This window comes from Engystomops pustulosus, chromosome 9, assembly GCF_040894005.1.
Source record: "Engystomops pustulosus chromosome 9, aEngPut4.maternal, whole genome shotgun sequence".
Lineage (NCBI taxonomy): Eukaryota > Metazoa > Chordata > Amphibia > Anura > Leptodactylidae > Engystomops > Engystomops pustulosus.
In genome coordinates, this window is record NC_092419.1 from 84890378 (window position 1) to 84907460 (window position 17083).

Below are 17083 nucleotides of genomic sequence, written 5' to 3' on the forward strand. Positions count from 1 at the left end.
ATGTGTCGCTTGGGGAGCGCTCACCTTCACCTTCTATGGGATGGTGCATTCCGGGGCGTTAAGATTATTTTCGGCACTGCAGCGCCACCTGGTGGACGGCGGAGGAACTACCATCTTAAATCCCAGCCGGACCCGAATCCTGTGCAGAGAACGCGCCGCTGGATCGCGAATGGGCCGGGTAAGTAAATGTGCCCCATTGTGTACAGTTTTGGCCATCAATGTATAAAAATGACATAGTAGAACTGGAACAGGTACTAAGGCAGGGGTGGGATCTGACCAGTTCATTCTTCCTCGGCGAAGAGATGACCTGCTCAAAGAGCTGAAGCAAAGCAGAGTGGCAAGCAGGCTGCTCTCCTTTCATCACCAGCCAGCGTGTGACCGTGTGATGGTGAATGCGGGTCAAGCTAAATGTATTGACATGTCTGCCTGCACCGGACCAAAGGTGACCTTGCACAGGTGGACGTGTGATTTCACCATGCGCAGCAGCATCCTCTGTGCCACAGCTCCAGGATCAAGTGTTGTAAATGTGTATGAACTTTGTTTTAGTGCTGTATATGTATAGAACTTGGTTATGGGACTGTATTTATGGTCTGATCTTGGCTCTGGTGCTGTATTTGACATAGTTCTGGTGTTGTGTGTGTTCTTCTTTCTGCATCTATGCAGTTATCACAACATTTTTGTATTTATGGGTTGGTAAAGGTGCTTTATATGTCTATATAAGGGTTAATTAAATAATTTTAGATGCAAAAGGTTGATTTACATATTGTATTAATATTAAGTGCATTTTAAATATTGGAATAGTTGATTAGAGTAGATATAATTTTTTTCTTGCACCGCTTGGAGAGAGCCTGTTATATAAAATACCACTCCCGTGCAGAGTAGAGAAATCTGGGTGGACAAGAAAACAAGGACAGTTTACTAAACTTGAGGTTATTCAGCTTACAGAAATCATGTCTAAGGGGAGACCTCATTACAATGTACAAATAGCCAAGTGTGTCCCTACTGAGGAGAAGCTCCTCACTGGCCATCATCTAACTTTTATTTTTATCAGAAAAAGCAAGTTTTATTATAAAAAACACTTTGGCAATGTGCACACTATTCTCTATGGGGACATGGGGGAGCCAGAAATAAGGCTCCTGATGACAGGTTCCCTTTAAGAGAGAGACCTGGATGCCTTTCAAGAAAAACAAAAATATATCACAGGTTATAGGAAAAATTCATTTGTTTAATCTTATAGGCTGGACCTGATGGAGCCGTGTCCTTTTCCAACCTTATCTACTATGTGATATGTTACAAAAGGTAAATAGATGGAAAATTCAGTAGTGTAAAGGAACTACAGTATACAGAATTTTGCAAAGGACTTATATAAAGTCATACTTAAAAACTACTACTTCAAGGTATTGCTGTGAAAGGTGGGTCTACAAGCCATTGATTCAGGCTTTGTACTTATTTTTCCCATATGGTTTTTCCATTTTGGCTTTATTTTGGTCAAATTAGATAATAACAGTGTAAAATCTGTGGGCCATTATTTTTAATTCCCTTACAGGAAAAACCATTATATTTGAAAATCTTTTCAAATCCCGGGACTCATTTGCTGGACCCATTCAAGTTTTTGCAATAGGGTCTTATGTACAGCTGTGACACTTGTAAGAAATATACACAAGATATTGATATTAAACGTTTTATTTGTTTAGTTTTACAATTACCTTCAGACAATTGAAAGTAATGGTTTTCTACATTTAAACAGAACTTTAAATAGAGTAAATATATAAAATACATGTATGTACTAACTTTACATTTATACAGAACGAGTCCCACCTGCAGGACTACTTAACAAGGGAGGCTAAACATGTCCGATAGTGCTTATAACACGTCTTGTTCCATGTTTTTTGCATGCTCAAATAATTGCATAATTTTGGTAGCTGGCACACAGCCTTCCCGTAATATGGTAATGGAACCTGAAAAGATAAACACCAAAAGGTAAGTTACAATGTTTAAGATCATCAAATCATGTGCTTAATAATCCAAGTTATTACTAAATGGACTAATGGAGTTGTGCTTTTTGGAGAATCCTTTTTATATTTCGTATTATAGCAATTATGCCAACAACAGCATTTTTCTGAGGCAATAGAGTTGACTGACAGGTTTCCTGCCCAACTCTGGAATGAATGCAAGTTTCATCTGACAGTTTATTGCTACAATAAGCAGGTTCTTCTCCATCTGACCGTTTATTGCAGGTTCTTCTCCATCTGTCAACTGATCAACATTTGGCTTAAGCACATCTCTGTGCTCGCCTGTCCCATAACTCGGCAGGGGGGAGCAGCACTCCTCATCCCTCCCCTCTCCATAGAAAGCACTGTCTGCTCACCGTGATTGGGTGCCATAGACCTCCACGTGGCAGGACCATGTCCCTCATTGCGGTCGTGTGCATCCATGCCTTGTTCTATCGGCAGTTTGCTAGCTCGAAAGAGCCAACAGACTCCCTAGTTGGCCATTGTGCACAGGAATATTAGTGGAGTTGATGATCAGAGTGTAGCACTATGGGAAGTGTCAGTTTAATCCATTTGGATACCATCTACTGCTCATCAACTCAAAGTAGTTCTTCTCTTAATGGTCTATAATTTAACTACAAGCATTTAATCTATTCATACCTTCATCTATTTTGGTGCAGATTACAACTGTTGATCCCACAAGCTCATTGGAATAACCATCACACAGAACAGCATCCAATTTGTGGCTGAGCCGGCTGTGGAAGAGATAAATAAAATGACATGTTTTATGGTAATCATTTATTTTTTGGTAACTACTACATACACCGCAGAACATAGGATAGACAGATTTACATAGGATTCTAACAAGTTTTATGGGTTTCACTGTCAATATTTAGCGAGAATGGTAGCCAATGTCAACCAAGTGAAGAAAAATAAAATGCTATGATTGGCTTATAACCATCTCTCTTACATGTCTTTAGATAGCCTAGGGGAAGTCTCCTGAGGAAGTCTCTAGTAGGAGACAAAACGCGTGGGAAGCCCTCTACCTCCTCTATACCCACTAACCAACCCGCTATTCTACTACTCTGACCTTATTATCCTACTTACCTGTAATGTATGACAGTGCATGTATTTTAGTGATCCACATCTAATATGTCAAACGGTTTGGTTGAATACCATTTTTGTACAGATTGGTGCGCTTCTCATACCTATCTGATATTGGTTGATACCTTGGATGTGACCTATATTTATTGATTTACTTTTAGGGGTGGTTTAAGAATTACTCACTCTTTGAGGAGGTGTATTGTTGGTAACCTTATCTGGCTAATCCAACTAGTTTGTTATATGTACATTTTTTTATTGCTTTTAATGTGTTCACCATCTCTCTGCTTGAATAAAGATTTACTATACATTTACTACCTTGGCCTTATGACACATATCTTTCTTCTTTGTGTAATACTTAACCTAGTGAAATCTGTCCTGTGGTTATCGTGAGTCAATGACCAGCTCATGGTTTAATAGCATCACATGCAATTGCATATAATTAACTACATTTCCAACTTACCTTATTACATGATCATGGTGAGTGCTGTCACTTTCTCCACTGGGGTTGGCAGATGTAATTGCTAAAGGTCCAGTCATGTCAGTGAGATGGGCGGTCACTGAATGATCTGGGACTCTGATCATTATGGAGTCAGTGGTCCCAACATATTCATAGGCAGGGCCCACTCCTAGAATACACAAAACGGCAAAGACTCTGTAAGAGTTTAACTAAGGCTCAAATTCTATTGAGTATAAATTCGAATTTTAAAACTCAGATAATTTTAATGAAAAATTAAACTTTTCAATTTTATCAGAGTCTCAGTTTACTGTATCAGAAAAGAGACAGGTCACATTTACAGACTATTAAATTGGGGGCAAGGCAGCAAAAGAGATAAGCATAGAGACACTGTACTATAGGTAGAGGCATGGAAAAAAGATAAAATATAAGACATATCAACATTGTCTTAACAGCACACAGTACTATACAAATCACTCACCTAGTCGCTTTAACCATTCCCCTTTCTTCACAATGCAGCTTATCCCTCCAGGATATACCAAATCCATAAATCTCCACAAAAGTGGACTGAATGGAGGATTTATTACTCTCAGCTGCTCCAGGTTAGAAATACATATACAGATAGGTTTCTCTGAAGGTCGTTCCTGCAGTAAACGGCATCAAATGATACGTTATATTTGTGATACTTTATATTGCAGAACAATTATTGTTCTACAGATGGCTTTCTTGCAGTATATGTATACAGGACAATGTCTAGATGGATAACCACATGCAAACAAAGTAAAGCAGAGATCCATAACACCAGTTTTCTCTACCAAGTTTTGATCTTCAAATTCTGAGAATTTTGCACATTTTATACACATCTTGTAAACTCCTTGGAGGACAGGGCAGAAGTAAATAGAAGGTATTGATCCACTTTTGTAGCTCAATTCCATTGGCATGGCCTTCTTTTCCTCTGCCTCTAGGTCCACTTGGAATGATAATGGTGAGGAATAGGTGATCACTACGGCCTATCTTTGGCTTGATTCTCATTACTTCTCCAGCCAGCAGGTGGGGAAATAGAGGTTGTGCTTATAAAATGGAGAGCTGGAGGTGGGTGAGTATTCCTTAATTCTTTTATTTTACAACTGAAAGACCACTAAGGGGTTCCAGTTAACCTGAAAGCCCCTGTAATTATAATATGCTGAACAAATGCATAGCTTACAGCAAAGATATACTACTGCACTTCACGCTACAAATTGCCGCACATAGAGAAGGTTCCAATAGCCCATGTCATGCTGTTTTGAAAAATGCTTTTGTCAGCATTCTGAATCATTTCAGTACTTTATACAAGTTTAATTCACATTACCTGGCTCCTTGCCAGCAGCATGTGGTGAGTCCCAGGAGGGGGAGACAGCTGCAGCCTTTGTGTGCCTGTGTCTTCTCATGTATTCTTCCTCTTCTCCACACCATCCCCTCCCCTACCTGCTCAATGCACATGACAGAAAGTGGGAAGAAAGCTGGGCGAGTGTGGAGGAGATTGAAACAGGCACACGGGCTGTGGTCCACTCCCCAGAGACTCACCACAGGCTCCTGTCAAGGAGTCAGGTAATGTGAATTAAACTTACATAAACTCATGAAATGATTCAGAATGCTGACAAAGGCATTTTTAGAATCAGCATAGCATAGGCTATTGGAACCCATCACCAGCTAAATATCACATTCTTGGTGACTGGTTCCCAGTCTTTTCCCACAAGCTGCATGTACTGACACAACCTCTTCTTGGAGAGACAGTATTGCAGTCAGTCAGGTTTATTTACTTGCCAGCCTTGTAAAATATTGCTCATCACATTATCACCCAGCTTTCATTTGTTGGGAACCGCCCTATAAGCTGCTAGTAACCTGAGATACCTGCAGAATCTATTTATAATAACTGGTATTTCTATACCAGACTATCTAAGCAGAGAAGTATAGCGAGTCTGCATTAACCAGATACAAAGAGCCTCATGCACAGCTGTAGAGTGATGTGTGGCTTCATATCATGGCACCGGAGGGACTTTGCTTTAGAAAAAAATAATTACAATGACAACGTTTAGAGGGGCCAATAGCACTACTAGAATAATTTTTTCTATCCATGTAAAATATATGTAAAAATGGATGCTGCATTAAATGGAGCCTTTATAAGCACATGGGGTTTATTAAAGGGAACCTGTCAACAGAAATTGAACTAATAAACCACTACTAGTAGGTTGTCAAGCATCTGAACTCCTTTTAGATTGTGTTTCTTTCATGGCCCAGTATGGTGGCATCATCCAGAAAATCTACTTTGCCTCCTTGACTCTATATCACCAATTTGCATCTCATTTCAGAGATTTTAACACTGGAGTCAATATCTTTCTTCCTCAGAAAGCCCCTTCACTGTAATTGATTGACCTGCATCCAGAGAAATCACTAAACAGATCTTCTAAAGTCCATTGCATGATGTCAATCACAGAGGAGGAGGCGTTCAGAGCGTCACCTTTACTTCAGTGTTAAACTCTCCGCCCCCTTGACTTCATACAACCAATTTACATCTCACGTCAAAGTTGATTTTCTGGATGATGCCACCACACCAGGGCATGAAATAAACAAAAACCTAGAAAGTAATATGCCGTGTGACAATAAACTGGTAGTGGTTTATTAGGCCAATTCCTGATGGCAGGTTCCCTTTAAGGGTGCCCTGTTACGGCTTAGTATGGCTATAAATCTTGGATAATCTATTTGCATTTCAGTCATGAGCTCTTATAATTTGTTTTAGTAGCACCTAGAAGGGCTCATACTAGAGAATTAGAGAATTGAGGAATTTTTATGGCCGGTTATATTTTCAAAATTTAGGATCTTAACAGCTATGATCTGTTCACATATCAAAATATAATCAATTATCGGAAAGTAGGAGGAGTTCTCCTTACAGAGACTTTGCCAATTAAGGTTGCCTTGTAGGCGTGTGGAGACATAGCCATTGATGCTCCACTAGGGGATTCTGGGAAATATGTAAATAAGTTTTCTAGGATGGGATAAGGAAAACCACCATTGTCACTTCTCTTAGATTAGGAAGATTGCAGGGTTATGGTATTCTCACCTTTATTGAATAAATCCTTCTGATGGCATCTGGATGTTTGCATGAAGCAGCCAGAGCATACACTGTATCCGTTGGGATGCCACATACACCCCCACTTTCCAATGTCTTTGCAATAGTTCTTAGGCCACTTGTACGACGAGACTCAGGTAGGATGCATGAACTAGAGACGTCTACTTTCTTCTCTGGTTCTTGTTTCTGTGAAAAAATTAAGTTACAGAATTTATGCTTATTTTGATATCAATGCACTATTGTATTATTCTTATATTAATATGGCATACTTATTGTGATGCTAATGCTTGAAGTACGATTAATCCCACTGATAATCAAACAATTCAGCCTGTTTTACATTAGAACTTGAATGAGTTAAAGTTGGTAGTTTCTACCTTGAAAATTGCAGGTCCCAATGGAATCAATTCCTTGTTGAACAAGCAGTTTGTCATGGAAGCCAAAAAGCCATACAGGCAAATGATGCTAAAGATGGACAGCACGGTTACTAGAATAAGAAACACCGTCAGTTAGTAAAGTTGTTGTTGGATATAGTAATTTAATATCAGCATTTTAAGGAGTTTAGTTAACAAATAAGCTTGAGCAGACCAGCTGAACCTCAAAATCCAGTAACACACACAATCGGTTCTCGTACCAATCTTTAACGGCTGCTTGCAAAGCTTGCGTCTGTGTGCACTGCCATTTTGCCAAAGTTTGGCACTCCCTGATGACATCACAGGGAGCAAAATGGCACTTTGATGGCAGCATTTAAACATGTAATACCCACAAATGGTTACCGGGGAGTGGAAGGGGTTTGGGGGCTGAGCCAAACTGACTACTAAACTCTGATTCATCCAGTGACTTAAACTGAAGAATGAATACAGAATAATGTCTATATACGGTATGTATAATGTTTTATAAATGACAACTTTTTTATTCACTTTTTTCAGTAACATTCTAAAGAGTTTAGAAAATATTACACTTACTTTCAAGTTGCAGAGGAAGTCTCTCGAGGGTGAAGAGGAGAAAGCTGACAATCACAGACTCCATTACAAGAGTGACAAGTAGAAGAACAATGTTTGCATGAGTAGCTGGAAAAAAACAACAATAGAAGTTATAAATCTATAAAAAAATAAATAACCACAGAATAATGTCAACCAAGCTTTATAATTGTCTATTAATTAAAGCCATTAAGTAATTGCTTTCACTCATTTAGGGAAAGATGCCAAGACATTGTGAAATTAAGCACGCAAAAATCATATTTTATTACAGATTCTACACTACACAAGCTTCTATCAACTTCAGAGTCACCTCTTCCAGCCACTAAGGGACACAGAGCCAATGGCTTCACACTCTATGCCCAATTATGTATTTGATGAGGTGAACAGCTGATTGATTAAAAATAATATGTGATATGAATCTCCATCTCTTTAATCCTGGACCTCTATGCCTATACACCTTTGATTTGTCCCTTTAAATATTAATTAGATGTATAGCTATTACCAAGTTCTTCTGTAAACAAGTTCCAAATTGCCTGAAAAAAAAAAACATTAATACAAATTTTACTCACCAAAGGTTATGAGAAATAAGTTGATCACCAAAAAGGCAATTGCACCGGCTGTAAATCCTCCATCATTATCTGTAGAAATTCCCAATAAAGAACCTGAAGAGACACATAATTTATGAGACTTAAAGATTGTCTTGTGAAGAAGTGTAATTGTTGAATATACTTTACAACGTTTAACACATTATTATGTATATTAATAAATAATTGGCCTTTACCTTATCACTTACCTCCCAACCATCTTGGATTCAGTCCCAGATTATGGGGTCACAGGTGGTGGGAGGTATGTCATAGAATAATGATACAGTGTGGGAAGTGACACAAGGCAGGAATAATGCAATGTTTAACAATAGGAAGGGGGCATTTCACAATGTGGAGGCCACATATAGTAGACAGTATAATGCCCTACGTGAGTTGTAACTTTCTAAATCTTAAAATTGGGAAGTATGCCATCAATAAAAAAAAAAAAAAATTCTTAAACCAATCAAAAATTTACCTTCCACACTAAGTTTTTGTTTGTTTGCTATTCACAACTCAATATCATTATACCAGTATATAATATATTGTGTATTAATTACAGTAAAGTTGTATAGTATATTCCATACCTGCGAAACGTAGCCACACCCAAGTAGCCCAGACAGCAGAGAAGCAGAATGGCAGAACTGAGCCAAATCTTCGTCCTCCTTGAACATCGATTCTACTGACATATAGCTGTATAATAGCACCAGGTATTAGCACCCAAGGAATTGATAGACGTGCCTGGATTCCATCGTTTAAAGAGTGCTGAATCGCAGCAAGGGCAGCCAATCCATTGCAGATATAAAACAGAGGGTCTGAAGGGCGTGACCTGAAATTCTCTTTGATTTCCGCTTCTTCTCCATGCTTTTTAAGGCATTTTTTGCCCCAAGAAAGGACATTCTGAAACTTGTCTTTGGATATCAATACATTTCCGATTGGGATTAGTACTTTCTCCGCAATGGAGTTAACAAGACTTGCAAATGTTGTGTAAAGAGAAATTGCAGTAAATATGATGCAAGTCACTCCAAAAAATATGTAGCCAGCTTTGGTTGGGATCTGCTGGATTCTTGCTACTGTCATAACAACAAATGCAGCATTATGTATCACTTCTAGAAGCTCCTTATTGAATGACAAAAAGCAAAATATACACGAGACAGCCACAAAGAACCAGTCACCAACCAGAGATTGTCTGCTCAGAGTTATGTCCTCAGACCTGAGGACTACCGAAATAGTAAACGCTTCCCAAGACTGAACCAACCAGAAAATCCCATGGAAAGCAAATTTAGTAGCATAGTAAACATCATCTCGTAGATAACTGTAATAACTGGAACACATCTGGGAAAGAACATTGATGCTGATCCAAATACATCCTACATAAAAGTTTGTAATGTATCCAAAGCAGTAGAATAGCATTATAAAAGGTGAGATGGTGTCGCACAGGTAACCTAGCGCCATGGGCTCAGCATATTTGGTATTTTTTTTCTTTTCTTCTCCAGTATTTTTTGAAGAGTTACGATTGGCGGATCCAAGAAGTAGAACGTTGAAAAGAGAATTTCCAAATCCAGGAAGTACATATCTCTGGGTGATGCCTTTCAGTAGTAAGGCTCCTGCCCCATAAAGTCCACACAATACTATTATCAACTCTAAAACGCCAGATACCACTAAGGCCCAGTTACCAAGTAGCCCCACTGCCTCAAATATTAATGTTAGCGTTAAAGCCCCAAACACAAAAGGCATGATATAGTTGACTGTTGCAGAGCAGAATGATAAGATAAACGCAATTACGATGTAGGCTACCAATCCAGCCACTGCCCCCTCATGTACTGGGATCTGTGAGAGAATATCTACAGATGAACTGTTCTGGACACTTGACTCTGAGCCTACAATGATTCGGGTGGCACCATAGCTGCTCCACAAGGCAGAGAAGGCGAGGAAGGCAGTGCCACTTAGGTGATCATACTTTCGAAAAGACAGGAACCCAGCAATGAGTTGACTTATTCCTCCGATCAGGATAAGGTGAACACCTGCAGTGGATAGATGAAAAATGTATCAATATCTGCACAAGAAAAATTTGTACCAAAAAAACCCACTCAAATATTGTGTGCAACATCATCAAGGGTTTTAAAACTTTTTATGATGTGCCAAAATACTTTGTCTAGTGTAAACTAAGCCAGCGAACTTGAGATGTTAGACAGTCTTATACCAACCTATAAATGATTCAATATTAGACACTTTTATAAATCTGACATAGTTCCAAATTTGCACAGCGATCATAAAGACCATGTACCCGTTCAGGCTTCAGCACCATCCTCGGTCAATAAAGAACAGCTGATCCCCTGTTAGATGAGATTTTGATACATTCTGTGCTTACTACTCTGAACAATGGTTAACTACTTTCCTGGCCGTCTTAATGTCTTAACTGATTTCGACCATACCTATCTGTCTCCTTTGGATTTTGCTCTGAGTAGCAAACAGTTAGGTTAGCTGAGATGAACAAAACTTTCCTCCACTCACATTCCTTATCTGCTGGTCGTCCCTGTCTGGATATCAGAGAACTGGTCCATTTCATCTTCTGGACTGGTACTCTTAAAGATTTGCTTGCTATAAGCCTTATTTGGAGCTACCTGGCATTTATCTTGACTTTGGTCTCTTGGATTTATTGTTTTCAGACTATTTTGTATATTGATTTACTAAAGGTAGGCCGGGCAATTAGGCAGGGACAGCTGGAAAGGGGGTTTAGCCTTCTGACTGTCTAAACTGTTCACTTATTGCACCATAATAGAAAATTTGCAAGATTAGAACAGCTACTTTAGTGTTTTGCTCTTAATAAGTATTTCCTTTTTGTCTTTTGTGGAACGTGGACTATTGCTCCTATTTAAGGATGACATAGATTTCTAAGTAAAAACTGGTCATACAAATCGTTCGTACATATTTTATAGGTTTGTGTGTTTACTTGTATCCTTATTGTAATGTTACATACAGGGCATTCTGCTGTACCACTACACCAATTATAGTGTGTAGTAGTACATTATAAGTGGTCAGATGTCACCTCTTTTCATTAGCTATAATCAAGTGGTTTACTTTAAAAGTTGTTTTTCCTGCTGAACTATAAATGCTACAGACAACTCCCTTTTGCAATAAGAAGAAAGCATTCATAGATGAGATCATGAATATATTATGGTAAGAAGCAAGCGAAAGTAGAACATCCATGATGCAGATTCATTAAAAGTCTATAGGACCATTCGGCTCTGTCTATTAGCCACCAGGCCATATACATAAGCAGCAAGTACATTTATCATTAGGATCAATCATGTGGTTCTGGACTTCTAATCTGAATTGTGCAAAATATATCATATTTCACATACAGGCGGTCCCTTACGTAAGAAAACCCAACTTACGACCCCCAGTTACAAACGGACCTCTGGTAATTAGTAATTTACTTTACTTTAGCCTTAGGCTACAATAAATAGTTATAACAGTTATTAAAGGTGTCTACAATCAAGCTTTATTGTTAATCCTTGTTCTAATGACAATCCAACATTTTTAAGATCCAATTTTGGGAAAATATGCACATACGTTTTCCAGGATGGGATATGGAAAATCTTTGGCTACCTTGTAAGGCAACCCCCATAATATGATGCAGGATTAAAACCAAACCAGCTTATCTATTCCAAAAGGAACAGATTCCCAACTCTAGAAAGCCCTGTTTGGATTTCCTTGCATCTTGTCAGTACAGTGTAGGATACTGGTTTAGCTGAGTGAGTGGCTTTTGACTAGGGCCCAGAAGTGAGAATATATTTAATATTTTCCAAAATCCCCCACTGGAGCTAATGGCTAAAAATTTCCACACACCTGAAAGGCGGCCTTAATTGACAAAGTCTCCATGAGGAGAATTCTTACTTCCCAACCCTAGTGAAAAGCCTCTGACCAGTTCTCTACACTTTACTGACGAGATGCAAGGACATTGAAACAGTGTTGTCAGAAGTCTATTTTGGAATAGATTTACTGGCTTGGATTTAATCTTGCATCATGTCATTAGGCTTTCTAAAAGTCATGCTTGATGTTAAGGGGGCTGTTTTACAAGGTTACCAAAAGAGGCAATGTTTCCTTATCGCATCCTGTTAAACATATTTGGCAGATAAAAGGGCATTGCAGCTTCTGTTCATCCTAGTGTTGGGGGTGACAGCAATTGAATCCATAATGATCGGACATTGGTGGAATATGTCATTAATTTTTGGGGTGAGCTACTGTAATACTCTGATATGTTTGATACAGTACAGAGGTAGAAAAGATGTTAATGTTGACAACATGGTTCATATTACATACAATGGGGGAGATGTATCAATCTGTTTATGCCAGAATTGTGAAGTAATTTTCGCTTGAAATGCTGTGTTCAGTCCATGCGCCATAAAACTAATTATTGTGGCACAGCAAACTATACCAACTAATAGGAGGTGCAAAGTAGGCCTCACCAGCCTTATACTGCACCAGATTAATCATCCAGCATCAGACACAGGGATTAATCTGGAGCAGCAGAGAAATGTCTTGTTCTACTCTGCACTGGTCTAAAGACCAACACATTAATAAATCTCCCCCAATAGATGAAGTCTACTTATTATGTATATGGAGCAGGATTCTTACCTGCAAGAATGTTCTCCACCCCTCCGGCACTGATAGAAGTATTAAACTTGGAAAAATTCTGCATACAGACAAGAAATGCACTAACAGCATTTGCAAGTAGCCCCAGCACCGCCGGCTCACTGTAAAACACTGCAGGAAAACCCTCCATTTTGGGAATCCCTAATTGGAAATGATCAGTGGAAATTCTTCCTCTTCGTATAAAGTTCCTATTCTTTCCAGGAATATTTAAAAGTCCTAAAGAAGAAAAAATAAAATGTATAAATTAATTATTATTATGACATATAAAGGTTAATAGGCAGAAGCCAAAGGAATCCCCTCTCCGATTATTCCCTTTGAAGGGGGTCACTAGTCACTAAAGTGGACAAATCAGTTCATGGTAATCAGGTCACCATCTACAATACATGAGTGTCACCGGTTGCAGACTGCCAGGGGTTAAAATTGAAAGGCAAAGGATTGTTGATGCTAGTTCTAAGGGGACATTTATCAGGTGGGTGGTGAAAAGTGGTGGAAAGACATGATGAAAGTTTTTGCATAATGAAGAGCTTGTGTGTTTTTAAAGGAAATCAAAACAAGAGACACTTACTCATAAATCCAGGTACTGTGGTAATCTACTTATATTTGTTATCTATGGCCTCCTTTCCTTCTTAAATTAACATTTAAAATTATGATAATTAGCCAGAAGGGCTCTGGGGATGTTTCCAGAACCTCTCCTTGCTGTAGCTTCATAGGCTGTTACAGTGTGCATAGATAACAAATATAAGAGTATTTTCATAGTCACAGTGCCTGGATGTATGAGTAAGGCCTCTTGCACACTAGCGTTGCGTTTCACGTCAGGGTGCAATGCGTGAAAAACTGACGTTTTGGCTGCGTTTTTGTTCCATTTTTCCTTGGAGTAATTTGCGTTTTTTTTGCGTTTTCGGCGCATTTTTGACGCGCGATTCAATGGGAGACTCGAGCATTTTTCAAAGGGACCATGGTTTGGGATTAAAATGTGTTATTTAATTGAAAAATAATGTCTTCTGATAAGTTGCAAACATCTGCGATCTATTCTTCACTGTTCCCCGTGTATATTATCTCCCGACAAGTTAGCAGATGTGAAGAATAGTGAAGAATAGAATAAAAACAGTGAACACAGTGAACACAGGATCATTTAAGATAAAAACACAGTGCAGAACACAGTGCAGAATAGATTACAGATGTTTGGCACATCTGCTTACTTGTCGGGAGATACGCGCGGAACGGCGCGAACAAAATAGCATGTGAAGAACAATATATATGTGTGTGAAGAACACATTGCAGATGTTTAAATACATCTGCAATGTGTTCTTCACACATATATATTGTTCTTCACATGCTATTTTGTTCGCGCCGTTCCGCGCGTATCTCCCGACAAGTAAGCAGATGTGCCGAACATCTGTAATCTATTCTGCACTGTGTTCTGCACTGTGTTTTTATCTTAAATGATCCTGTGTTCACTGTGTTCACTGTGTTCACTGTTTTTATTCTATTCTTCACTGTTCTTCACTGTGTTTTTTTAATTAAATGATCGTTCGCGAGCAGGGGAAATAATGTTATTCTGGTCACCTAGCAACCCTTACGTTTAAAACGCATTGCACTTGCATTGCACTTGCAATGATTGCGAGTGCAATGCGTTCTTGATGCATCTCCATAGACTTGAATGGGGCGTGAAAATTGCGCGTGACTCGCAAAAATAGAGCATGCTGCGATTTTGAAGCGCGTGCAAACGAACGCAAGCACGCGCGTCAAAAACAACGCTAATGGAGAAAGACCCATTGAATACAATGGGACAGAGTGCAATGCGAGTTCTGAGCGTCAAATGCACGCGCAGAACTCACGCGTGAAAAACGCCAGTGGAGAAGGGGCCTAAGTGCCCTTGGATTATCATGCATGATTTTATCTTTCCCCTCCAGTAACCACTGCTGTAGCTGGTTGTACTGTAGATCTCTTTGCCATCTGAGGGCAGGTCAACACTGGACCAATCACCAACCTTTACACAACAGCATTGTCAGGGGTGCACTAGCCAAGAGGCGGGTTGAACCTCTTGCCTCAGACAGCACCACCTGCAGAAAAATGGGTGCAGCATCAGGAGTGCAATCACCTACTACAAAGCAGGACCTGACTCTTAACAATAGTTGTTCTTCACAGCTGACGTTAGCATCGGTGTGAGACACTGCAGCTACTAAAATAATAACCAGATATATTACTATTGGATGGGGGCACCATACTATAGATTGCCCCAGGCAGCAGATAGTTGGGGGTAGTTAGGTAGTAGACTCCTATTAAGAAACTTATAAACATAAAATTTCTCCTATCAGAGGTCTTCCAGTCGATGGCAAAAACCTCCTGGCACGGAGCAATTTGCCTTAGGGGCCGAAAGACAAGTACCCTCAGGTAATCCTCTCTATATAGCAGAATTATTCCACTGGACTTGGAAGACTTTCATAATAAATGTCACAGGACCTGAAGGAAAGTTATAAATTACACAACCTCTGAACAATGAATTCAGCAGTAACACTCACATTCACTAACTTATCAACTAGTTACCTAAAAATCTTTCCAATTGTTTAAGGTTTTTGTACACAGCAGAATCCAGAAGTATAGAAGAAAATCAAAGAATCACTAGCACAGGTGCTGCTCATAAAGGACAGGTGCAGCCTGGATTTCATTCTTTTTTTTTTTTTTTTAAAGGTGCGGTCACGCAGACCGCTAGCTCTACGTTTACACATGCAGCGCTAGCATAGGGATCGATAATCAGAACCCGGTGTCTTGCATTGTTTTAATGCATGTGTGACCACACCCCAACAGGTTTTAAAAGACCCCAAACTGTACATGGTATTGAATATATGAAAATAAAAAAAAAATAAAAAAAGGGAGATTTCTGTCGGAATTAGCATTTTCTCTTAGGTGCAAACTGCTTGAACAGGTATATAAGAAGTGTCTGCACCACAACTGTGTCGCACACAACCGTTTTGTGGCGTGGCTGTACTAGACATCACGTGACTCAAATTTCTGCACTGAATTCTGGGTGTTCTGATACTTGGTCGGACCGTGCGCCACATTCATCAAGAAATCTGTTGCACACCCCATGTTAAAGGTACACAAAAAAAAAAAAAAAAAAAAGTGGTGCACTCTGTTATAACAATGCAGGGGGCGTCAGGATTATGATGAATGGGCACCAGAAATGATGAATCTGGCGCCCCCTGCACTATACATAGGCAAACTGCACATAAAGGAGTGCATATAGGACCACAGCAATTTGTTAAAAAAAAAAAAAGAAGCAAAAAATGCCAAGCCAGATAATATGTACAGAACATAATACAAAGTGGTGTCCACAATAAAATACTAACTCTTGTTGTATGGGTTATTTGTTTGAAAAAAAATCATAACTATTGCTATTCATTGCTATTACAGTCAAAAATTTGCAACATAACAAAAGACCTAAATCAGATTAAAAAAAAATCACAATGTTATTGTTCATCAACAAAAAAATATAACATAATATAAAGTAAAAGTACATAAGATATTCAAAGGGAGTTAAATTCAAAGCAACAAATCTACACAAAACATTACACGAATGGCCAAAAGCTATTAACCAATCAGGTGTTATTACAAATCCAAAATAAAATCTAAATTATAATCATGTACTTTGAGTAATTTTCCGGTTTGGTCCTCCTGGTCAGGTTATACATTTTTAGAGTTAACACATCAGGCCTTTACTTGTGATTTATGCTTTTTTTGGTTATGCTGGTAGATTCAGCAAACAATCGTATCTATGTACAATCTTATGTTCCATGTATTGTCCCATATGTTGTGTTTCTGAAGTGTAGATAGTAAAGGCAGGAGAATTACCAGGAACATGTGTCTATAATAATAGCTCGGAGACCTACCTGCTAGACAGCCGCTGACCTGTGTTCTGCTACAAGACCCAGATTGTGCTGCATGACTCTGCCTCTAAGTGACAGCTTTTATACTTTAAGGGCGGAGAGCTCTGTCCTGAAACCTGCAGAATTTCCAAAGTGATTTGTGCTTCCTGCTAACACAAATGTTACTTTGCTGTACTAAAACCCAATTATTTCCTCATTCCATGTCGCTATGATAATCTGTGACATCGCCATGATCCGATAGTGGCCAATTCAGAGATATGTATTTTACATCATAAGTTGTAAAGTCATTACTGTGCTATTTATAGCAATGTTTACCTCTAGTGT

At 39.0% G+C, this 17083-nt stretch overlaps 1 protein-coding gene across 1 annotated transcript; it reads right to left on the reverse strand.

Moving 5' to 3' along the window:
- Positions 1–1667: 1667 nt before the first annotated feature.
- Positions 1668–16866, reverse strand: LOC140076909 (uncharacterized). The gene is made up of 11 exons (XM_072123701.1): positions 16763–16866; positions 12855–13088; positions 8801–10237; positions 8202–8294; positions 7618–7722; positions 7030–7139; positions 6647–6841; positions 4031–4193; positions 3556–3721; positions 2652–2746; positions 1668–1958 (listed from the first exon to the last, which is right to left on the reverse strand). The coding sequence occupies exons 2-11, from the start codon at positions 13000–13002 to the stop codon at positions 1864–1866; spliced, it is 2607 nt and encodes an 868-aa protein (XP_071979802.1). The 5' UTR covers positions 13003–13088; positions 16763–16866; the 3' UTR covers positions 1668–1863.
- Between the last annotated feature and the right edge of the window lie 217 nt (positions 16867–17083).

Bases quoted from the DNA above. Each gene is read 5' to 3' on its own strand.
- LOC140076909 (XM_072123701.1), bottom strand. From the start codon at position 13,002: ATGGAGGGTTTTCCTGCAGTGTTTTACAGTGAGCCGGCGGTGCTGGGG. The intron at 10,238-12,854 runs GTAAGAATCCTG...TATCCACTGCAG, and splicing joins GGTGGAGAACATTCTTGCAG to GTGTTCACCTTATCCTGATC. The intron at 1,959-2,651 runs GTATGAATAGAT...TTATCTTTTCAG, and splicing joins CTGCACCAAAATAGATGAAG to GTTCCATTACCATATTACGG.